Source organism: Falco rusticolus, chromosome 15, assembly GCF_015220075.1.
Source record: "Falco rusticolus isolate bFalRus1 chromosome 15, bFalRus1.pri, whole genome shotgun sequence".
Classification (NCBI taxonomy): Eukaryota; Metazoa; Chordata; class Aves; order Falconiformes; family Falconidae; genus Falco; species Falco rusticolus.
Window position 1 is genome coordinate 20,395,765 of NC_051201.1, and position 25,115 is coordinate 20,420,879.

Here is a 25,115-nt window from a genome sequence, read left to right on the forward strand (position 1 = left end):
TCCTGCTGTGAAGCAGCGGTCAGCCTGGTGAGCGCTGTGCTGGCACAGCCATGCTGCTCCCCGTGGTGGGTTCAGCTCCAGCTTTCCAAGAGCCCTGCAATGCTGGCATGGACAGGGTGGGAGTTTTGGGCTGCCCCTGCTTTTGCAGGGAGATGGAGCATACCTGCCCTGTGCTGGGTGTTTAACGGCTGCAAGCTGAGCTGTCACTGGGCACAGCCTGCAGCCTGGCAAAGCGATGCTGGCTGAGATGGGTCCAGCCTTGGGCTGGCACCATGGGGCAGCTGCTCCTCAGGGACCGGCTGCGAGTGCCTCTTCCTCCAGGTTGATGGAAGCGGAGCAAACGAGGAGGGACAAGTCTGTATTTCACCGGCTGTTACTAGTGCAGGAGAAGCTGTGAAGATCCTGTTAGTGCTAATGAGGGATACGAGCAGGAGTGAGCTGTCTCCTGCAGTTGTGACTTGCTGGTTACGCTGTCGAGTGGGAGGCAGGCAGGCAGAGCATCGGTGCCAGTGCCGAGGCCTCTAAGGAGAAGGAGGGAGCACAGCAGCATGTGCCTTTCCTGGCCTGCCTCCCCAGCCCCCTTCCTCCTCTTCTAAGTCATCTGGAAAAACATCCCCCCAGCTCATGTCTGATTTCTACCCTCTTCAGACATCACCAGGGCATTTGCTGGGCCAGAAGTTCTGGGAATTGGGCTGATAGCCTGCATAGGTGAATTTTGTTTCTCCGTTACTTTGATTGTATCGATACCCAGAGAATAAAATCAGTTTATGTGCTAACACTCAGGTCCTGTGGCTATGGAGCTCAATGCTCTGCAATGGTGACCAGCATCCAAAGAGCGGGAGGAGATGCTGCAGGGTGCTGCTGGTGTGGTTGGGGGTTCGGGCTGAGGCTGTACCTCACAAAAGCAGCCACAGGAGGATGTCTCGGTAGCAGCAGATGGTACCTTGAACTCTGAAAACTCCTGGTTTGGTGTTCTATAACAGCAATGTGGCATTTTGGTGGGGTTAAAAAAAGGCAAAGGAGCTTAGAACCTGTTGCTGAATGTTAAACAAGGAATAGCTTGCAAGGAAGCTTGATGCATGCAAGCTAATGTTGCACCTCGTGTTTCAGCTGATAACCTGGGCAGAAATGGAGCTTCACATCATCACAAGTGAACATGAGGTTCTCTGCACCTTTTTCCAGCACACAGCCCTGCTCCAGACCTGGACTCCACCAGCACCCTCGATCAGGCAGCAGCCTGCTGCCCTACTCCAGTACTTATTTTCCTCCAGTGGAAAAGGTCTGTTGTTACCACTTTGGATGCGGCAGTGCCCCTGGGCGCACCCTCCAAGATGCTTTGTCTTCCCACAACCTATATCAGGTCTGGTGTCCTTTGGGGTGAGGAGACTCCACCTGGTAGAGCCCACCATGGGCAGGGAGACTGCAGCAGCAGTGCTCTGCTGCCCATGCTTTTCTCCAGGTTTCTGCAGTCCCGTCCTCTCAAATTTGAACAGAAAGTACTTCCACTTCTTGGGTGCAAGGAACGATGATGGTTATGATTGAGTATTTTTTTTCCTGTTTTGTCTCTCCCTCCATAATCTTGGCTATTTGCATTGCAAACCTGATTCAGTGGAGTGCCGGATTCGTCTGGGAGCCCAAGCCCACACTGTGGAGATGGATGTGCCCATTGAAACCAACTTAATTTTTGAATATTGAATGTTCTCAATTAGCTCCCTGCGAAACAAACTACGGATGGTATAATCAGCTGAGATTTTGATTAACTGATTCAAGAGACAGTTCTTGTCTCTTATGAAAGGGACAAAATGATTGCGCAAAAATTACATGTCTGGCTCTAATTTCTGGCTCTTGAGACCGTGGGCATTTGGTGGATTTTGTTCCTTTTGTTTGCGTGAAAGATGGTTTTTGAGTCCTAGCTTATTCTTCTATGTGCCGACATGTCACTTAAACTGCACTGGCTTCACTTCTCATTTAAGTGAAGAAATGCTTGCTGCCAAAGCTGGTGCTCAGTAGCTGCGTGCTGATAGAGCTGCAAAACATCTCAGGCTCACCAAAGAAAAGGGGCTTTTAAAACAAATCAGTAGCTGGGAAAAATCAGAAAAGCTGAAGAAACCGCACAGAACCTCGTTGAACACAAACATTTGAGAATATTTTTCTATTTCTAATCATATTTCCCAGGTGTTTTCCCAGGCAGCCTCCCTGCGGGGTCCCTGGAGGGAGCCTGTTTAATCTGGCAGCAAGGCAGATTGAAGCTGGGAGCAGCAGGCTGGTGTTTACTGTGGAGGTCAAGGATCAGGGAGGGTTCATCTGTGCAAACGGAGCGGAGAAGTACCACATTGGTGGGTTTTCTAGCTGGGACTGGGGCTCGGCAGCTTATTTTTTGGATTGGACAGGGTTGTTGTGTGTCAGACGTTTTCTTTTCTTGGGAATGGATAGATACCAACATCTTGCATTAAAACCATAAAAGTGACTAAGATATTTAACTCTAACCAGCTACTTGTGTTTGAGCCACGTAGGCATTCAAAAAGGATGTAGTTTTTTGTTTAAGCTCCAGTTTTACAAATCTGTCTGTGTGTTTTTTCTGAACAAGTGTGCGTAGGACACCACCGTCAAGCAGCATATGTGTCCAGCTGCTGCTCGGTAGGCAGCGCAGGCTGTCTGCCTTGGGAATGAATCTGGGGAGAGGGGTTTTCAGATCATTTTTGCAATGGCAGGAGAAGAGAATGCATGAGAAATAAAGATATCGGGGAAAATACAGGCAACAGAGTACAGGGATTTCTGGTTTTACTATCCTTTTTACTAGTTCCCTGCTAGTTTTGTGGAACAATATCCAAACCTGCATGGTTGTGCTCTGATTTCTTTCTCTCCTGCATACAACTTTGGTGATAACCAAGATACCTGCAAAATCTAAGGAAGAGGAAGCTGATTTAATTTTAGCTCGTGTTCTCAATGTCTTGCCATTTGCTTCTGGCAATTAGCAAATCATTCAGCTGAGCTCTGAATAATTAGGTTTTTTCCCTGTCTGTTTTGCAGTTCAATATTAGAGAGATTACAAATGGAAATCAGATCCAGCCAGGCTTCCATATTAAGTAGAAATAGGCAAAATGTTAAATGTTCATTCATCAAAAAAGGCCATTTCTGACTGACTCATACTCTTGGCAGTTTGTGCAAAAAAACCTGAGACGCCCTCCCCTCCACCCCAAAAGAAGGAATGTTTATTTGGTTTAATGGTTCGCTTTGAAAATTGAGCTAAGAGGAATAATGAGAGGTTTAAAACATGCATAAGTGACTTCTTTTGATGGAAAAGAGAGGGCCAAGAAGTGGAGGGAAGTTTGTTTCTATGAAAAAACAGCTGAAGTATCGCCTTGCTGGGAGCCAGGGAGCGTTATTGATGCCATTAACCTGCCCCTGCGAAGGTGACAGAGCCAAGGGACACTGTGATTTCTTGTCCAGGGAGGACGAGGGCACCAGCACCCCAGCACAGCAGGGCAAGTGCATTCAGTCAAACAGATGCAGATAGCTCTCCCCTGGGTAACTCAGCCTGCAGGGACCAGCATGGTACCGCTCCAAAGTCCAGGCACTGGAATTATGCATACATTAATCTTTTCCACCTTTATAACCAGTTTATCACCACATTTACCCACCTCTCTTGTTCTTGTCCCTGTGGCACTGGGCACTGAAGAGCAGTGTTGCCTTTTCCAGTGCCCTCAGGTTCCCTGCAGAGGTGTTTGGCGGGGAGGATGACCTGAGCCCCTCCAGTGGTCGCTCGGCATCATGACTAGGAGAAGAGATGCTGCATCAACACCAGCGAGTGGTACCTGGTGGCTGCCCAGGTGGCCACCACTCTTGCTTTCGGCGTGTGGCACTGTAGGATTGCTCCCTCTGTGCTGGGTGTGCACAAAGCAGTCCTGGCTGAATGCTGATGAGGCTTTAACGTGCCTGTGGGTGTTGTTGGCTGTTAACAAAGCAGCTGGGGAAATATTCTTGAACAGGCCAGACTGGGAAAACGCTCATGGGTTCAAAGGCTGAGTGGTGGACGGGAGCTTATCTGGGCAGCTTCTGTTTCTTTGGTTTTTAAAGCACTTTATTGAGCACTCCACAGCAAGGGGACTACGTTGTGATTTTGTAAACGAGCATCACATGTTGAAACCTTTCTTTTCCTTCCTATTTTTTTAATATATTTTTCTACGAACAAAGGACCCCTATTACACAAACCTGAAATAGTTACAGGAGCTATCCCAGTAATACAGTTGATGCTACAGAGCAGTCCAAGTGCATCACAAACAGCTGGTATTTAACAGTCTGTCTTGAGGCTGATCAGTTTGAACAAGCCTGACAGCAAAATTGATGCCTTGTTAACTCAGGTGCAACTGCTGTATTTACTGTTTATCAAATGCATGCGTGAGATGAAGAGCTCTGTTTACGAGAGGGCTGTGATGCAGGATGCAGGCTGAAGATCCTGGACCAGGGTGCCAACATTAAATAATAAATTCTCTCAATGCAACATGATGAAAATATCACAAAAATTCATGCTGTGTTTCCAAAGGTGGGCTGGTGGAAATACCCCGAGAGCAAAGGGGTCGCCTGTGCTGGCCGTGGTGTGTTCAGCCTGTCTTTCCAAGGATTATAGTCCCAGTTTTGCCTGGCACTCTCTGAGGATAAACTAAAGGAGAGCTGATATAACCCAGTGTGTATATAATAACCAGCAGCTCAATAAATGTCTCTTTTATTTAAGGTGGTGACTGTGCTCGGGAACTAACTGTTGGATTAAGTTTAGTAAATCGGTGTGCTGCACTGATATATTTTTGAGGATACCAACTGCACTGTAAACAGGCATTTTATTGTGCTGTCATCGTTTGGAGTTTTTATGAGCTTTTCAAGAGATTTTTCTTTTGTGAGTGGTTAGAGGTTCTGGCTACCTGTGATAAAGCAGAGAGAAAATGTTGATTATTTTTAATACAGTGTGAAAGAGTTTTACAAGATGCAAAGGGATGCAAGAGGAGCATTCCTTAATCACCCCAAATTTTCTTCCATCGGCAGAAACTTCACCAATTTTTGCTCTTAAAATGCAGATCCTGGGTGGCTCAGTTGGTTTTGGAGGGGGAAAGAATCCCCTTGCCCATACTTGAGATGCAGGAAGCTGTGGTGCCTGCGGGGCAGCTGTGGGCAGCGAGGTGCCGTGCTTTGCAGAGGGCGAGCAGGGAGAGCAGCGGTCTCCACAGAGAGTTTGGGGATTTGGTTTCATGGTCAGTACTTTGCAGACAGTTACACCTATATGCTGCATTTTTTATGTTAATTTATAGAAGTGGTAGGGCAGGAAGGGCAGAGCCTCAGTGATGCTGAGCCCAGGTCACTGGTGGTACCCAGACCCCCAGCTCCAGAGCTGTGTGACAAAGCAAGAGGGTCTGTCACCGCCTGCTGGCCTGCAATGCCATGTTGCAGTTGCTGATGAATGAACAAACAAATGCTGGTGCTCCGCAGGTGCCAGTTTATTGCCCCTGCCTTTTTTTAAAGTGACATTTCTCTTTCAACTAATGAGAGCCTAGGCTCTTAGAAAAAAGCACGTTTTCCAACAGCATCCAGACCATTTGTTTCATTTTTATCTGCATTCAGTCACTTTTCTTGGTGCCCTTGATTAGAGCTAGGGGTTTCGCTCTGTCAAATACTTCACCACTGAGAAAAGGTTATTTTGGTTGTCTTGAAGCATCTGGTCTGCATCAGGGATGGTTTGCAGCTTGGAACTTTCTGAGGACGTGGGAGAGGCAACCGGGACCCTTGCTGTCCTACTTCTGATCTGTCCCTGCAACTGTAGGGGGGGGGGAATGAGGATGCTCGGTGGCATGCAGGGTGCAGGCTGGCGGTAGGCAGGACCCGGTGCTTCATAAATGTCCGTGCAGAATAAATCAGTGTGTCAAGGGAGAGAGGAGCTTGAGTTGGCCTCGAAATACAGCAGCAGTCTTCAAAAATGAGAAAGTAAGCAAATCATGCGTTATGTTGTACTGGTCTCTATGGTAGATGTTGATTCCCTGGGAGGAAATGGAAGCTCTGAGAGCTGTGCCGCAGAACGAGCCTGTTACAAACAGGGGGTGTTTGATCCTCCCCACCCTGACAAAGTGCCCATGCTGGTTTTATCAGCTGCACAAGCCAACATAGGAATATTGCTGTTAGCAGGCGTTATCGCCAAACCAGACCCCAGTGTGTGTACATGGCCCTTGGGCTCCTCATACCTTACGCCCCTGCGCACAGCCTGCGGCCGTTGTGGGGGGGAGCGGGGTGCGTGGTCCATGGCGTCCGGTGGGGTCACTCGTAGGAGCCTCCAAGGAGGTGTGAGCTATTGTTGCGGGAGTTTTCCCTTTTCCAAACCCAGGAAAATCCACACCAAACACCTTTCCATGATGAGTGTGAGATGGTGACAGAGGTAAGGGGCTCTGCCAGGAGAGGTGGGGATGGATCCCTCAGGAGAAGACCAGCAGCCAAGATGGGGTCACTGGGGGCAGAGATCCCTTCGGCTGCTGCATCCATACCTTGGCTATGATTTGGTCTTTGGAGAGTCTCTTTAGCAAGTTTAGTACCTTCTTTGCATCATTTTTATGAGATTTATTACTGTTACAAGGAAAATGCAATTTTATTGCAGGTCATTGGCTACAGAAGAGACATTTTCCCACCACATCCCTAATTACGGCTCATGCCGAGTGCTATGGCAACCGCCTTTCTGCGCCACACTGCCAGGCAGGACATCTGCACTCGGGTATCGCAGGCTTTTTGGAGCAGGTCCAGGCTTTTTTTGGACCTGTTGCTCCCCAAAGTGTGCTGCCCACCTGTGAGATTCAGCATCATGATGAATCAATTAGGAGTTAGTATTCGGTGTTAGCCATCCTTTTTTTTTTCTTTTTTTTTTTTTCCCTTTTCCCTTGCAATCAGAGCTGAAATAGCAACTTGACAGGGACTTCTTGCGCAGGGAGTGAACAGCTTTGAAGCAGGATGAGTAGAGGAGCGTGTTTTATCCTGAGCCTGCCAGATTTACTGTGCTTGTTTGTATTGAAGGTCAGCTCAGTTTACCTTGTAAAATTAGTGTTTTCCAGATTACTGGCTTGTAATGAGAAGCCTGCTGCCCTTGTGCTCTGGAGCAAAGTGCACAGGGCAGAGCACGCAGCTCTGGGTGCTTTCCAATGAACGTAGGTTTGAAAACTGGATCTGGACAGTGTCTAATTCATGAGAATGCAAATGAGTTATCAAGGTGAGGTGCCACAGAGAAAGCTATACGAAAATTCAGTGGGTCTGAATGCAGGTTTGCTGCACAGCCCTGCTGCTTCTCACCTGCTGTCTTGCTGAGCAGCATTAGCCACCGTGGCCATGTGGTGTGGAAAAGAAGTGGAACTGCCCCGTCTTGGTCACCATCTGCCTAAATCCAGGCGAAAGTGGTGCAGGGAGCAGGAGGGAGCTGCACCCTGGATTCAGGTGGGCAAGGCATCCTTGAGGACACCAGACTTCAGCCTTCAAACTGCTGAATGAAAACCTTGCTGATGGTAAGAGCAAATAGGAGGGAAGAGATCGTCTCCCAGAGTAACTCGAATCTGTCGTAATCCCAAATCACACACCATAGGTGACGATGCTCTTTGTAATACAAAATCTATATGTGCAAAACTCATACAGAATCCTCCTTTTGCTTCTCTTTGTTTCTGGGTAATTCTTTATCCCTATTTTCCCTTCTCTGTGGTACCAGTGCTTTGGAGAAAAACATGATTCACTTGCTGGGCTTTCAAACCCCCCTGACTGTGCTCCCCAAGTGCTGGGTGATGGAGCACATGCCAAGGGAAGAATAAAATTATTAGTTTTGCTTTGAAGCTGGCAGCATTTGTCTCCCTTTCAGCAGCCTCGATGGGAGCTGTTCCCCATAGGTGTTTTAATCAAAATCACTGTGTTCCAGTGCTGGAAGTGTCCCAGTTACATCGTGATTCATATGGACTCTGCAAAACTGCGCCTGTTTCGTGGAACATGGATATGGGGAGAAATCTCTGTCTGGAGTGAATGGTGAACCCTGTATCAGCTCATGTGAGTGGGCTACTCCATCCGTTCCGGCAATTTAAATAGGTGGTAGTTTTAAATAGGTAGGGTAGCTGCAAAAAGCAGGGCTGGAAAAAAAAAAAAACCCAAACCACCAACCTGCTGGGTTATTTAAGCCTCACTGCTCACTCTATTTACTGGTTGTACTGGGTCGCATGCAGGGCAGGCGTGCCTGCAGCAGTGTGTGCACCTTTGCATTATTCCTGCTGAAGCACACGGCAAAATACATTTCAAAGTCATTTCTTGCAGGAAGCGGGGATGTTTGGCAGGAGATAAAGACCGTCCTTTAAAGTAGGAGCCAGGTGGGCACTAGAGCCCTGCCTGCCAGCCTGCCATGACTAAAGACATTAAAGCCAGACCTGACATGTGTTAGGATACGTTGCTGATGCCATTTGAAGCTGCAGCTGGATGCGCTCCTGGGTGTGCACGGCCTTGGCATATGGTTTGTGCTGTTTCTTCACACGTGGCACCTCAGGACCTGGAAGCCCTTTTTTACATCATATCACAAATGTTGTGGGTTTTGATTATTTTTTTATTATTATTATTTTTTTTTTAAGCAAGCAGGCAGGTGAAGGAGATCCTTGGGTAGGTCTCAGGTAGGGTTTAGCAGGATTCTCCAGAAGAGGATGCTGATGGACTTGGAAAGCTGCTTAGTTCTTTAGAATTAAAGTTATTTAGCTCCTGGCTGGCATCTAGTATTCGGTATTTCCCTTGCCCTGCCTGGAATAATTTCTCTCACTCTGGGGTTTGTGTAAAAAATGTTTGAGTTCAGAAACTAATGATCGAGAATGACCATCTGTGACCCCTTAGTAGGCATCTGGATGTACATTTTCCACTTCTGAGGTGTTGAGATAACACAGTGCTGTTGCTGCTGGGACTGGAAGGCATAACATCAGATATAATAATACTTTCCAGCTGCACATGTTTTTTAGTCTTTCCTAAATGAAAACAAGTTTTGCAGGTGGCTAACGCTAGAGGATAATTTGTTTCCATGCTCGTTTGAAGCCTTGTAGCAAACCCGAAGCTGTGAATAGGAGATTGAAATAAAAGTAGGATGTGATTTCAGAAAAACCTCCATTTTCTGTGCTGGTGAAGCAACTAAGCTGTGTGGCTGCTGATGCAAACCTTTCATCTGCCCCAGCAAAAGGGTTATTATCTTCAGCTGAAGCCAACCAGGTGTTGAGTGGCATTTAAGCAGCACATCCAGGCAGCTATTTGCATGAGAAATACCCTGTGAAGATGAGACTTTGATTTATTTGCAACTTCTGAATTCTCATTATGTTTTTGATTGTGCCACCTGTTGGGAGAGCCTGGGACACCTTTCCCTTGGCTGAGCTGGAACCCAAGAAGGGAATTTCATGCTCTGCTCCTCCACATTATTTTTTCCATTCTGAGATAACTTTTCTGCTCCTTTTTGTAGTTGAAGAGAAGCCTGGAGAAACACCTCAGGGAGGCAGGGAGATGCTGGGAAAGAGGGAGAGATGCTGGACACCAGATGGCTGTTTTGGTTGGAAGGGACCCCAGCAGGGTTCTAGTCCCTAGTAGTGGGACCATCACCAGCACTGGACCAGGACAGCTCTGGCTTTGTCATGCTGAGTCCTGAAGACCTCCTGGGTTGCTCTCTGGGTAACCCCCTCCAGCGCTGCGCTGTGCTGGGGGGTTGCTTCTTAACAGCTAAATAATCTTAATCACGGTGGGGTTTTCACAGCAATAGTTTTTTTCCTTCTGGAAAACCATGATTTGCTTAAAGTGTTGGGCTGATCTGGATCAATGTAGCTGGAGCTTCTGACCTGAGAGCTGGAGGTTACATGGGGGACCAGCAGCCCCCCACCAGAGATCTGGCTGTTGGGATGCTTGGCTGGAGCTCCTAATCCCTGGGCTGTTGGACACCCAGCTGCAGCTAGTTGCCACCCCACCATTCCCTGGGATAAAGTCTCAAAGATAGCAACATATTTCAGGAAAGGCAGGTGGAGAAGGGAAAATGCTTCTAAGTGCTTTGAACCGATGGAAAAGCAGGCAGAAAGTCAGTAGAGGGACGTCTTGGATAAAAACCCAACCACTGGATAATCTGCAACCAGGGACATGGCAAGGCAAAGATGTGACTTCCCAGGGATCCTCGTTAGCTCAGGTGCTCATCAGGCCATATTTTAACATTGGGTGGGGTTTTGGGGGGAGGAGTCTGTTTCTCTCTGGAGTATGCAGGAGGCAAGTGATTGCTCTGGGCAGCCTTTTGTCCTTGCTGGTCATGTGGCAAAAATTACTCTCCAGGCAAGTTCACTTAATTAAGCTCTCGCAGCACGGTTGTTGCTTTTTAAAATTCCATGTACGAGGGAGGACTATCACACTTTGAGGACTTTGGTTTTTCTTTGAAATAGTGGGATGTGAACCAGCAGGGAAAACTCTTTCCCTATTGCCGGTATGTTTATCTGGTCAAATTATCCCAGTGTATTGAAGTGGTGGTGGTGGTGACCACTAATTTGTGGCCAGATTAGTTTATGGTGTGGACTCTGATGTTTCAGAAGATGCTCTAGGTTGAAAGCAAAGCTCTTGTGGTTTGGCTCCTATTTCTGTTGGAGAAATTAGGTCCCAACTGGTAAATGGAGGATTTCCAAAGTAGATTTTTGCCTTGGAAAGTGATCTCAAAGGGTGCACGTCCCCAGCAAGGTTGGGGATGCAAGGTTATGCTGCTCCGTGTTACAGTTTCAGTGGCTGGAAAACAGGGGAAAAGGCCTGAAAGCAGAAAGTCTTGGATTTTCTTGCCTTTTTTCTACTTTGGAAGAAACACTCATTTTGGGAAAAAGATGAGGTAGATGTGGCCTCTACTATAGAGGAAAAATTGTATAACAGAAGTCCTTCTTCATTTAACGATTCACTTGAACATTTATTTTAATCTGCTTAGTTAGCTGGGTTATGGCTTCAGTAAGTTTTTTAATTAGTCACATTATTAGTGTAAGAATACTTGAAATTAAAAGCTAATTCACAGCCAAGTGTTCTGGTAGCCGAAAGATTTTTCTTTTCCCCTGAATAAATGAGAACAACTTGTTGCGATTTTTCTTTTTAGTTTATTGTGGCTTACAGAAATGTTGAATATTTGGCAGCTGAAAAAAAAAATTGGTAACTAATACTCACCTAAATGTTTGCACGTCAAAGGGCTTTGTGATATGTGACCGCTCCAAAAATATCCTCCGAAGGGCAGCGCTGGGAGGCAGGGTTCGGGACAGCGAGCGTGCTCGTGGGGAGCCACCGCCTCCTGTTTCATGATGCTTGAAACGCAGATCCTGAATATATATACATATATTTGCATCATAAAAAATCCTACTGGTATAACCCATGGGGCAGTTAGTTACTAAAGCATTAAACTATCAGAGCAGCTTGTAAATTGTTTTCTAGCTGGGTATTGCACATCCCTTGCGGTGCCTGTTCAGCTGTGCGGTGCCCACGTTGGGCAGCAAAACCCCCTGTAACACCGATGGGGACACGGCTGCGTGTCAGCGATGTTCCCGACGGGCATACTCCTGTGGGGTGGAAACATCCAGGGAAATGCCATGGGTTGCACTCAAGCACCCATTGATATCTCCTTATAAATTTTCATCTGAACATTATCATGTTTTTTTATCAAGTCAGCTTATGACTTCAGTAATTTCTTTAATTAGGCTTATTCTTAATGCAAGATGGCTTAAAATTAAAAGCAGCTTCTCAGCCAAGTTAATATTCCAGCACAATTAAGTTAGATAATATGACAGCAGGATGCGAGGAAATGAAAGACCATTTTTGGCAGCACCAGATCAGTTATTACAATGCAAAACCATGTGGAATACAATAATAGTTGTTGGGTTTTTTTTCTCAGAAACATGCTTTAGCTGCAAACCCATAACTACTCGAGTAGGTGCTTATAAACAGTAACTGGCTTCTGAAAAGTATTATTTAAGGACTTTCTGGGTGATGCTGATGTAAAAACTACTCCTGTGCACGTGCCTGGGGGTACCGGTTGACTTGGCAGGCTCTGAGCTGGCGAGAACTTTGATGAAAGACCCACCATGGTCCTCGAGCCGGCATGGGGCTGTGTCGGTGTCGGAGATGGATCTTCTGGGTTTCTTCCCCCACGTGAATTACCTCTGCCTGTGAATTGCTGAGGCTCTGTGTGAGCATCACGCGCTGCCAAAGCGCTGTGGACTATTCAGCCAAGAGCCGGCTCTTTCAGGTAGCATTTCAGAGCTGCATATTCGGTGGATTTGGGCATGAGAATGCCAGGTCAGGGAATCTGAGCTCACAGCACTCCCAGGGGGGTTTGTAAGATTCAGTGAAGTTATTCCAAGGTTTGAGAAAGATGGTAAATCCCCAAGGAATTAAGACAAAGTGGTGCAAAAGCTCATTTTGCAGAGAGATGCATGTGGCAGCCGCACCTCCAGCGGAAACTTGTGCCAGTGTGTTTGCTGCCACCCCGTCTATCCTGCACCACAAAGGTGTCTGAGATGATAGATAACTTTTTTGTACCATGATATTCCTCAGTTACCCAAAAGGGGGGTTGATTCAGTAACACGTGCTTTCACAGCGTGAGACAGGTCGGGTGGCACTTTTCTGGCAGCCAGCATCTCATGGGATTGAGGTGGTTGTGTTTGCCTCCACTGCCCAGCAGGTCCCACAGCTCAGGGGTGGTGGCGAGGAGGTCCCCAGTACCGTCACCTGGGGCTCTGGTTTTGGGGAGAATCCAGACACGGGTGGCACTGTGAATGTGGGGAATTTCCTCCCCAGATATCACCACTGCACACACGCATTTCTGCTTAGCTGGAATGCACCTGGCTGAGGCCTAAGGGATGAAATGCGGCTAGTGAGAGGCCAGCAGGGTCCTTGAGCTGCGGGAGCTTGCATCTTCTCAGGCAGAACCTAAAGAGAAAGAAACAAAATCTCCTATGTTAGTCTCTCTGCTAAAGCAGAGCTCTCTTGATGAAGCTGTTTGGGTGGGGAACGGGGCCCGTGTCCCATCCCGCTGTCATGCACAGCCCTGGGAGGCTGCTCCGCTCATGCAGGGTCGGAGCTGCTGCAGAAGATGGCAGAAGGTTTCAGCAGGGGTAAGACTCTCCTGGGTGCTTCAGCTTGCTCCAAAGGCACCACGTTTTGTGTCGTGAATCCTCAACAATAGGGTTCAAGGGTTCAAGCAATCCCAAATTAATGTTTTCCCACCACGCGCCATCCCTTCAGAAGGATGTGTTATCCCAGGAGAGGGCCAGCAGCGAGTGGAAGCTTCAGGTTATGGATACAAGGAGGAGCCCAGGTCCTGTGGGCTGGGAGCAGATCCGTCGGTCAGGGCATGGGCAAGTGGTCAGGAGGATTTCGGGGTCCAGGGCAGGGCTGTGGGAGGATTCCACAGTGGTATTGATGGATGGAAGTGGTATTGAAAATATCTTTTTCCCTGATCCGTTTATGGTGACAGGTCAGACAAAGCAGGGATGAGTTTAGTTAAAGAAATAGCTTTCCAGGACATAAATGGATTGATAAAATATAATTCTATTAAGAGATCATTCCAGTGCTCAAATGGCACTAATAATTGTGTGGGAATCTGAGGCACAAAGAGATTAGCAGCAATCTTTATTTCCCAAGCAGGCTGTCTGTTGAGATGTTGCTACATAAACTAAATGTTCATGTATTAAGAAGTAATTGTGCAGCTTTGTCCGGAGGGAGTCCTGGGTGGAAACTGCACACAGCACTGCGAATGCTTCACAGGGACAGAATCAGGAGAATTGATCCATCTAGAAAAACAAATTTTGCAAATTTTTATTTTTTTCTTTTGCAAAAAGAAATTTTGCAAATGTTTATTCTGAGCAAATGGGAACAAACGTGGTCCAATGAAGCACTGAGTGCCTCACCAGGTTGTTGCCAGGGTGGATATTTGGGAAGAAGGCAGACGAGTTGCTGTGCTGGGTCCCCCATGGGCACAGGTCCACCACTGGGGGGGATGCACAAGTACCTCTTTTCCCCTCGGGAGTATCCAAAATAATGTGTGAACCCATCCCAACCACGCAGATGCTGAAGATGCAGAGGGTGTGGCTGCCCGGAGTGGCACCAGCTATTGCCTTCTCCTTAGGCTGTCCCCACCAGTGGCTGGGGGATGCCGAGGGGCAGGTGATGTTGCAGGTGGGTGTCTGTGGTTAAGCCTGTGGAAATCCGAACTGCAGCTTTCATCTGTCCTTTACATTAAAATCGTCTTTCTCTTTCTTTTTTTTTTCCTGCTTCCTCCCCTGCCTCGTCCTCCCCCTCTTCCAGCAACGTGGACACCAAGGAGCTGTGCGGTGAGTGCAGCCCCTCTCTTGGGGCCGTCAGTACGTGCTCGTGTGCTTTCAAAGGCTGCATGAAACCCGCTACCAAGCTGGCGGTGCCGTGGTGGCCGTGGAGCTGGGGGGTCTCGTCACTTCTGCCGCTTTGCCTCTTATTCCACAGGAAAACTGGCAAAACTTTGCTTCTTTATTCTTGCAACACAAATGGGGTCAGAGCTGAGCAGAGCACCTGGCTCCCGTTCAATAAGAAGCCGGAGTTTAATTTCTGGCAGTGTCGTGGCTTCCAGCTCCACTTTGAAGTTCAATAAATCAGTATCCCTCGGCAGCACCCGTAACGTGTTTCTCCGTAGGCAAACCTTCGTGTTTCCCAGCAGGCTGCCTAAGGTGTACACCCCCTCTGCTGCACCTCCCGCGGCTTGCAGAAATTAAAGGCTGAAAAGAAAAATCTCTGATAATGTTTTGTTCCACGCCTTGACCAGAAAGGGAATATTACCTGCCAAGATTTCTGAAGGGCTTTGCCTTGGGGGGAGGTGACTCATGCACCGGGCTCCCGCTACTCCCTCGGGTGTGTGTTTCCATGGACACTTGGTATTGGGAAATGTTTCCTGCGCTCCAGCTTTTTGGGGGGAGATGGGGACACAGAGGTTTGTGGCCGTGCAGAGGGCTCATCTGTCTCTTTTCCTCCCCTCCCGTGCCAGGATGCAGAAGGGACATATAAAACCACCTCAGCAGGTCTTCACCATTTACCTTCATCACTTTGCCACTAATTACAGCCTTCGGAGGTCTGGCTGGGAGCAGGTTGCCCAGCCAGGAAGGCGCTTGCCGCGGCACCCATGCCAGCACCCGGCAGTTACTCGTTATTCCCAATGCTTTTAGGACCTCTCTGCCCATCGCAGCCTGAGGGTCTACCAGCACCAGGGCATTGCTGGGGGCTTCTCTCCTCCCGGTGTACTACCCCCTGCCCACACCCTGCCTTCTCCCCGCAGCCCCCCGCAGTGTTGCGAGCATTCGAGCCTGCAGCAAAGGCAGCGACCTTCCAGCTGGTTACAGCCCCACTCGCTGCTTGGCTCTGCAAGGAACAAAGCCTTCCATCAAATCCTTCGGGTTTGCTGGTGAGGTGATGGGCTTGTTCCCCTCACCCCATTAGGTCTCCTTCCAGCTGACCCAAGAAACCAAACCCCTGCAGCTTATACCATCAGCTTCGCCAGGAAATACTGGGGTAGGAACGTCCTTGCTTGACCCCACCCTGCCTTCTCCATTGGTCTGAGAAAATTGGAAAATGACAGGGCTGTCACCCAGCATGATCCCACCTTGCTGGCTCTCCCAGGGCTGAATTTGCCAGGAGAGGAGGGAGATATACCCATCACCTCCCAGGGGAAGCCAGGGGAAGGGTCAGTCAGTGCAAGATCCTGCCTAGATCTGTTATCTGCTGAATACCTGCCCTTGTCTGCAAATTCTTACTTGCTTGCTACTCTTCTAAGCATTAGTTTAAACACAAAACCTCATTCTGGCTAGGTGGAAGCTGGGGTCTCTCTCTTAAAAGTGGATTGTGTGCTGTCAGATGTTGAAAGTGTCTTAAAAGGGATTTCTTGAGCTCTGCAGCTTATGAGAGAAATTTTATATGGCTTAATCCATATCAGGTAGCATCTTGAAAATATTCAGGGTTTTTTCCTGCCAATGAAAGCAACAATCACCAGCACCCAGACTGACATAAATGTGGCTGTGTAGCTCCTTACCCCTGGAGGAGCTCCCAGCTGTGACGAGGAGCCCAGAAAATGTGAGTACGGCCACCAGATTGTACCTGCCACCTTTCAACTTCAATGAAACGCAGACGCTGCATGCAATGGTACAGGCTGTCCGGAGAACTGGGGTGTAATCTACAAACAGGAGGTGCTCAGTGACCCGCTGCAGACTAGCACGGTGGTGGGTGACAGCTTTGCTGGGGAGATTTGGGTGGGGGGCACCCACCTCCTCCCACACCAGCCCTGGGTTGCAGTGATGCTCATCTCCTGAGCAGTGATCCCATTGCTCTCTGCAGATGCACAGGAGCCATGAGCAAGGACCATGCAGGACAGAAGAGCTGATCTCAGATGCTCACGTGAAAAAATAAGGCTAAAAGAATAGAACTGAATACTCTGGTTAAGGCAACACTGTTCTCCTCCCAGGTGCTCCTTGGTCGGTCTCAAGGGCTGCACTCTGCTCATTTCTCCTGAAATGTATAGGTCCATTTTTTTCAGGACATACAAAAAGTCTTTACCTTTAAGATCTGCTCATTTTTTCTTTCCCCAGTAAAGTAATAAGAATAACACAAATAAACACGCTGCAGTGAGAGCAAGCTGTTTGGCTTATTGTGGAACAGCAAACAGCTGCTGTCAATCATGCTGTGACATTCCAGTTTCTGCCAAAATTTTCTTCCCCTTGGATATGTTCTCAGGTTGTAAATAGCTATAGGCACTTCTAATTAAGCCAAGAGAAGCTAATTAGTGGGATGGTTTCCTGGAGTTTGTGTCTTGTTGCATTCCACAGAGATGTCACCTTGGTGTGAAGCATCGTGTCTTAGTGCTAAGGAACAGCGCCGGTGGCTTTTAAGGAACAGCTTTTAGCTGTATCTGTGTCAATCACCCAGAGACGGGATAACTTTGCATCCACACTGCAAGCTCACCGCCAGCCTCGCTGCCGTGCTTCGCTTCTCGCTGAGACCATGGCAAACGGCCGATTGCAGGACTCTGTAGCTCATGCATGAAGGTGCACCAGGGCTCGGATGTGTCGTGGAGCCCTCGGCCACGTGGGGACACCGCAGTTTGGGCTGTGGTCTGCATCAGTGCGGAGCGGCCAAGGCTGCGGCTGGCCGTGGCCGGAGCGGCGGTGCAGGCTGGTGCGCATCGCCTCTCCTGCGGGAGGGATGAGGATGGCACAGAGAGAGCGTGGCCTCCCGCTCCGTGGAGAACATGTGCTTCGGGGCCCAGCTTGCAGCTCCGTTCTCTTCATTTTGAGGCATATTTCGCTCTCAGAAGCCTGTGCAACCTGTGATTGTGGGCTGAGGTGCAAATGTGATGGGAATGGAGGGGAAGATGTAAGGCTGGTCTCGGCTCATATACATTGGAGTGAACCTGGCATGTCTTTGGATGCTTTGAGTAGTAAGACTGTCATGGGAATAGAAAAGAGATTTCTTTTGGGACTTCCCCCTCCATGTTAACAATAGGAGAGCGAGAGCCGAGATAAGGTCAAATGCAGAAGTGGACATGGAAATAAATCACCTGGTAAGTTATTTTTGATGAGAGCTACTGTGCCTTACATCTCCTTTTTGCAGCATTCCCAGACTTCATGGGAACTGCACCACTTCCCATCCCTGCACATTATGGCTAAGAATATAGAATATAAAAATATACCTGAAACCACCCTCTCATGTTTTTCTTTCCACCAATAAATAGACCTTGCTGTGTCACGTAGCCTTGAAGCATTAAGTTAGAGCATTTCCCATCATGTTCCTCTTGGTTTTCCCAGATTATTTTGCTGACCATATGGGAGACTATGAAGACGTCTTGGCCTCGCTGGAGACTTTGAACCTCTCCATCCTGAAGGCAATGGACTACACCAAACGGGTGAGTGCTCCTCGCTGTGCCTTGTTCTCCAGGGGTCAGAGTGAACGGCACGAATTTTGGGTTAACGGCATCTAAATCTGAAGCAGTGTTGTCTCCTCATGATGTTGCATTTGTGTAGTAAGTGGATCGTCACAGCAACGTGACGGAAGAGGATTTTTGTGTGTGTGTGTTAACAGCAGATGGATCTTGAAATTTTTGGCCAGATTGTGAACCATGGTGCCAATGTCATGTGCAGTAGTAGATGGTGGCATGGAGGCTTTGTGGCAGAGCATTGTATCTCCCCAGCACCCTTCCTAAGCCTGGCAGGTGGCCTTGGCTGTGCCTTGGCTTATGCTCTGCGTTGCCTGAAGCACGAAGATGCTCCAGTTGTCGTCAGACAACATGGCCCTTGGCTCTCTTGACCAGGATTTTGAATGCATGAGTTCTTGTTAGCATCATCGGGAATGCTTTTGGAAACATCATGTTGTAGAGCTGCTACTAAATACAGCTTCCAGGTTGGAAGGCATCCTGAGTTCCAGAAATACGGTCCTGCATGTGCATAGCTGCTGTGTTAGAAACGAGAGGGCTGCGTGTTTGAAGGGCTATGGGGGCTTGTGCAAGCAGCAAAACTGAGACATAACGTCCTGTTTTATACATGCAGAGTACCCCCAGCTGCTTCACAAGCCCACCACGTACCTTCTGTTGATGATACTGTTCATAACGGACTGCTAGACAGTGGCACTGATCAAGAACATATTGAAGTTTATTTACAAATACATAGGAAATCTGAGCTGTTGTACCAGGTAAACATCCCTGCTGAGAGGTGCACTGTTCGTTTGGTGCCTTACCAGGAGGAGGGAAGTGTTTACTAAGCGCTTGTTCCTTTGAAACTCTTTTTCTGTCCTGTCCAAACCACTAAAAGTATTGGTGTTATTTATTATCCTCAGAATAATCAATCCTTCTCCCAGTTCTACCTTCAACCATATATTTGCATCATTCTTTTGTGCCGTGATGAGGAAAAAGTATTCTTCCTCTTCACTGGTGAGCAGTAATGTGGTGCTGAGGATCAAGCCAAGGGGGGAGATTTTGCTTTTTCCCAGCACCTGTGGGGACTTCACAGTTCAGCTCCTCTGAGTAATCCAAATTGAAATCTCCCTTCTGTTTAACTTTGAAGCTAAAGGAGAAACTCAAATTGCTCCACACTAAAGATGTGGTAACGATAAGAAGTTTTAGGCGTTAGAATGGGAAAAAGCAAAATTCTCTCCCACCTGGTTGCTGAGTAAAGAGCCTGATTCCCTTGCTTGATCAAAATCCATCCTTTTTAATGTTTGTGAGGGGGGCAGCATGGTAAGTGAAGCCACATATTTCACATGGTGATGTCTTGCCATAGTAAACCAAAGGCAAAAGTAAGCACTGATCTGTCTGAAGTGTTTGTGATTTTTTTATCAACATTATGAGAGGGTAAAAAAAATAAGGGCAACAATAATATTTCATTTTTTCTAATTAAGTTGCTGAGTCTGTTCGTGCCTCATTTATATGCATTATTAACAAATTTTCTGGCAGTCAGATGTGCCAACTATGTATTTTAAATACATGTTAACATGCTAATAGATAACTTAGTAATTCACTAGAGCTTGCTGTTCGTGATGCCTTCCACTGTTGCTTTTTGAATATGAGGTTAATATATATGACTAATTCCTCCCAGTACTTTGCAAGAGGACAATGGCTTATTCCCTCTTTATAAATCAGGCATCTGAGCATGTGGGTATTACCTTGAATACGGAATGTGCAGCAGAGGCAGGATGATTATTCATAATCCCAATGCACTGCCTTCGTAAGAAGAGCATCTTTCTTCCTCCTTGATTCTAAAATTTGTGGCAGGGTTCACCCGCTTTAATTGCAATTTAATTGCAATGGGGAAAGATTATTTACCTAAAACTGAGCTGGTCCCCTCCATCATGATTTTGTGGAGGGAACTGGGGAGATCCAGAGGATGCTGGAGGCATCTTCCTCCTGTAACGCTGAAGGATCACAACACTCTGAATCTCAAATGCAGATGTTTCCCTTCTAGATGGCTAAAAGCAGGCGAGGGAGTGCCGCCCCAGCAATCCCCTCATCGCCCCCATTTCATCAGCCCATGGGGTGTGTTGCTCCTTGCCAGCTGGCAGACTTTTGGCAAGCGAGCAAAGAGAGGAAGGCTCCTTCACGGAGGGAGGCTGGCAAAGAAGTATTTCATGAAAAACATTGCTCCCTGCTGTGATTGTGTGAACAAAGCGGTACAAACCTCATCAATGAATTATTCAAACGCAGGCGCTTTGTTCAAGTAAAGAACTGAAGAAAAAAAAAACCCAAAAACCAACAAACCCCAAACCAGAAAATAAGCTGTTGTAGGTGGTAGAGAAACTCATCTCCCATGTTCAGACAGGACAGTCTTCCAGGCAGCAGCAGAGGCTTTTACCGACTGCAAACCATTAGGGCTTTTTCATGAGGGGGTTTCGTATGTGTTTTCCCTAAAGGAAAAAAAATAAATATTTGTTTACTAAACTTCCTAGTTTTAGCGTCAGGATTGCGAACGCAGTGTCAGAAGGAGGCTTCTTACGACCTGAATCTCTGAACCAGTAAAATAACCCCACTGAGGTCTTCCCACTGGTTTTCAGCTGGGTGTTCCCACACCCCACCCCAGCCTGGAGGGCAGCACAGGCTGCTCTGTTTCCTCCAGGCTGGGACCAAGCTCCCAGGATAAGGCTTCAGCCCCAGGGATAAGATCCGTTCCAGGATTGCAGAAGCTGGTGTGAGCTCCCACCTGTCTGATGGGTCCCCACAGAAAGGTCTCCTTCTGCTCCACGTCCTCCGTGTGTGATGCTGTAGCCAAGCTCCCTGTGCTGATGTTAGGATGTTTAGGGGATATGTACATATAAATATATTTTTACAAACACTCGATCAGGGAAAAGATCATTGAAGCAGCAGGTTTTAGTAGGACCCAAGCATGGTTTTGTGCCCAGTGATGCTCCAGCCTGTTGCTGTCTCTGCAGCTCTTCCCCAAGGCCGGATCCTGCAAAGGGCTTGGTGCTGATGCTGAGCACTATGACTTGTTTTGCTTGTGAGATGCTCCTGCTTCCCTGTATTAAAATAAGCATTTCATCGGCTGGAGAAAACTACTAACCATTTGACAGTGATCCTTATTCCCTCCCTCTCCTTTCCGTTACAAAAAAATACTCGGTGCATACAACAAATGGAGCCTAACCTTCTTCTGTGTTGGCTTTCTGATGAGAGGTGCCTGCTGATGAGAGGGGCTGGACAGCCGTGGTATTTAATTGCTGTTTATATTTCTCACCTTAAAAGACAACTGATTATTTCTTGCTCATAAAAAGAGAAAGCAGCAATTATCTCGTGCTGGAGGAGCTCATAAAGTATCAGCAGTAATTAGATTCAATAGTGGAAGGTCTCATACAGCAAAACAAAATCTGTCATTGTAATTATTTTCCAATACTCTGATGTTCATGCTGCGTTGAAATGACTGCCAGTGATGACGGGAAATGCAAAGTTAAATTGGAGAGAAAGGAAATGAACTTTCGGGATCTAAACCAACCTGACAGTGGGAGATGTTCTATATTATTCTCATTTTCTCTTTTATAGTGCAGTTGGCAAGTATCAAAACCAATGTGATTCTGTGTCTGGTGTCAAAGGGTGTGTGGGGTGCGGTGGGAGCTGGAGGACCAGAGCCAGGTGATGCTGTCCCTCCTGTGTGGTCACTGCCCCCTTGCCCACTGTGGGACAGTGCCCACCCAATATCTCCACCAGCCCTGCCAGCATCGAGGGGTGCTGGGGATGGAGGAGTGGGGGACGGTGCCTGGGGAGCCAGAGTGATGGTGCTGGGGTGGTGGTTACCACTGAACAACACCTGGACACCCTGGGAAATTGGTAAAAAATACATTTTGTGGTTTTTTTAATATATTTGAGAGGCACAATTAGCCCCGTTTCTGCTGCATACGGCTTCCACCGCCTGCTGCACTGGGATTGCTCCTGCTCCCCGCCTTTGCCAAATCAGCGTTTTGCAGCACTGAGCATGGAAACACCAGCAAGGCTGACCTTCAGCAGTGAGGCAAACTTTAAAAAGCAAGCTGCAAAAACATCCCAAATATGCTGAGTGAGGAATTCGCCCTCAAGGAGGAAGCAGCTCAGATTTCAGGTCAAATCATCCCATCCTGGAGATGCTCCTGTTGGGTACCAGGCAGGGCTGGTGATGGTCTTTGGTTTTTGGTGTGTGCCTCATCCCAGGGCTTGGAAAGCAAAATGGCTCAAAATTGGAGCTGCAGGTGCAACAGCCTCTCATGCATGTACTGGAATGGGGTGGAGCTGGTCTCTCTGGTGCCTGTGAACATGGTGCAGGGAAAGGCTGTGCCGCTCTGCTTCGGTGAGGCCAGGTGAGCAGAGCAGGGCAGGGGGGTGCTGACAGATTAGGGGGGATTCAGCGACTGGCTTCAGGGAGGAGTGAGGCACAACAAGAGAGATTTATGGAAGAGGCCTGAGGACCGGCAGCTGGCTCTGGACCATCCTCTGCTAGATGCTCAGCATCACTTTTGGTCCTGGAGGGAGCAAAAGGAGACGTGAAAGACAGTGGTTTACTCCTTGCTTGCTGCCAGCTCCGCTGCTAGTCTATCACTTGGCAAAATCCTTTTTTATCTCATTTAATGGACTTGGAATGTCATCAAGTGGTGACAACCCCTGAGAGCCTTCTCGTGTCAGGGTGCCAAATAACACATGTGTGTCTTATGGACAGGCACTGTCCCCAATCCAGCTGCAGGCAGATTTCCCCCACCCCAAGAATCATTATTTAAATGAAAGAATATGTAAATCATAAAGGGAAAACCGAGCGTACTGACCTTCAATACCAGCTGCTGATGCTCTAGCGGTGCTGGGGAGTCCAGAGGTATATACAGACAGGTGAACAGGTCTGCATGTGTTATTTGCAAGTTAAATTGTTCCTGCTGTGATTCACCCTTCTTGTCTCTGCCTTACGACATGTCATGGCAGTGAGCAGGAGATGCTGGGCTCCGGAGGCTCGCTGGGAGCTGCTGCAGCCACCCTCCTCTCACTGCAGCTGGTACCGGTGTGGCTGTGGGTCTCCCCAAACTTGCAGCACACTGCAAGGGAGCACTTGTTTGAGCAGCTCACAGCCCCAGAGCAAGCACCATCTGCCACCACTCTTGGATGTTAAAAATGATGGATTTTTCTCGTTGTTTTAGAGCACAGTCCAGAACAGCAATATAGAGTGATCTCATTTGCATCCTTACCTGCCAAAATTAAGCTTGGCAAATATGATATTGCTCTTTTTTTGAAAGATGACACCTCAAGATAAAATAGTCAGTAGAAATAATCCTTCAAAATAATCTTTTCATCGAACCCTCCAGCTAATCCTTTATCTCATCCTCTCATTTTACTTGAGCAGTTTTTCTCCTGCTCTGCTGAACAGACCTGGTGCTCACCCCGAGGGCACCTGAGGCTCCTGGAGCAGCACTTTGCTGTGCCGGGATGCTGCTCCGCGGCAGGGTGTAAGAGCAACACGGTGGGAGCAGCTCCGGGTAGTGCCCAGCCCAAACAGCGTGAGCTGCTCCGGGTTCCCACAGGCATCGTGCTCTGACCCTGGCTCCGCTCGCACCCAGCCGTGGTGGTTACAGGAGCAGCCACTGAGGTCCCCTAGTCTGAAGGCCGTGGGGTACCACTGCAGTGCAGCACATCTATTGCTTCGTCTTTCCTCCTGGGCGAATTCGTGCCCTGCTGCCCATCAGGGGGTCCTTCGGGGAAGCGCTTCCCCAGCTTCCTCGCTGCCCAGCACGGGAGCAGCTTATCTCCTGGTACTTTGTACCTGGCTGAACCCTGGGAGATCCTGTGCAGCTTGTCATCGTCTTCCTTCTGGGAAACATTTGGCTCTTCTTTAGGAGTCAGGATGTTGGCTCAAATGGCCAGTTGGCCTTTTCTGGGAGGCTCAGAGCATCATCCACCCTCACTTGGCATCACGGAGGTCTGCCCTGGTGGGTAGGGGGTTGTTTCAGGGATTGTTAGCTGCTTTTTTGCCCCTTTCTTAGATGGGTGATTTTATATGAAACACCAGCTTTGAAACACTCCTATAATGCAATTAAAGATGTATTCATGGTGAATGGGTTAGGCTGAAAAAAGGAAGGAGTGGTGACAGGGTGGTGAACAGGTAAAGGCTGAGTCATCTTTCTTTGTGTTTTGAATGATACGTTTCTGAACAATTTCAGTATTGATTTCTGTAGAAAAAAAAATCGTGAATTTCTGGAAAAGTTATGGAACTTTATAGTTCAAGAATAATCGAGAAGGAAACAAGACATATCTGTTTAGCTTCTCGGATAGTATTTCTGCAACTCTTCCCTGAAATTAATTTAAGAAAATATTGCACTACAAAGTAAAGCAACAGTGCTACTCCACTTCTGCAAGAACTGAATTTCCGCCAACTTTTCTGTTCAGACTCCAGGCCAGAAAGCCGATTCTCCATGCGATACCAACCGGAGCAATTTCCTTGCCAGCACCCCCAGGGCTGTGCCTGAGATCCAGCCGGGCTGCCAGACTGCCGGGGAGCACAGCGGGGCTGGCAGGGAGATGAATCTTAAGAAGGTCTTTCTTGGAGCATATTTTTAGACAAAGATGTTTATTCACTATTCTTCTGCTTGTCTCTCACTGCAAAATTCATGTCCCTCCTCTCACTCTGAGAAGGAAGAGCATCTTCTCTGGAGGTCCTACTCATGCTGCCCTGGCTCCAGCTCTGATGGACCTCCTGTAGAACATTCTCTTCCTCCTCCTCCCTCCAGTTTTAAGGCTATTGCTCCTGGGATTAAATAAATCGTATACAGACATCAGCACTGTGTTCGAAGCCCGAGAGCAGCTTTGAAGGAGCCACCAAAAGGATAGGCAGGGACCAAGTCAACACGTAACCAGCTGGCATGACCAGGCTGAGCCTTCAGCAGCTTGACCATCCCATGTCACTACATCTACAGGGTCTTTTGAGTAGGTCCTGTTTGGAAAACAAAATCTGTACTTTCCTTGGAAAACTGAAAGAAAATGTGTATTCGTTTACCGTCTTGTGGATACTATATACAGCTAATTAGGAACTTGCGTGGAGGGAAAGGCTAATTATAGTCAGGGTGTTCAGAAGTAGGAGGCCACGCTTTATTTCCAAGTT

The 25,115-nt window shown here is 47.9% G+C and overlaps 1 protein-coding gene across 6 annotated transcripts in view; it reads left to right on the top strand.

Annotated features, from left to right (window-relative positions):
- The window catches only part of NECAB2 (N-terminal EF-hand calcium binding protein 2), an 87,869-nt gene that overhangs the window by 50,289 nt on the left and 12,465 nt on the right, over window positions 1–25,115 (top strand). For 4 of the 6 annotated variants that reach the window (XM_037409525.1, XM_037409523.1, XM_037409524.1 and 1 more), the window contains one exon: window positions 17,838–17,935. In XM_037409525.1, coding sequence (XP_037265422.1) covers window positions 17,838–17,935 — 98 coding nt within the window. Of the gene's footprint in view, window positions 1–14,322; window positions 14,349–17,837; window positions 17,936–25,115 lie in introns of all 6 variants that reach the window. The other 2 variants (XM_037409527.1, XM_037409522.1) reach the window with 1 other exon arrangement.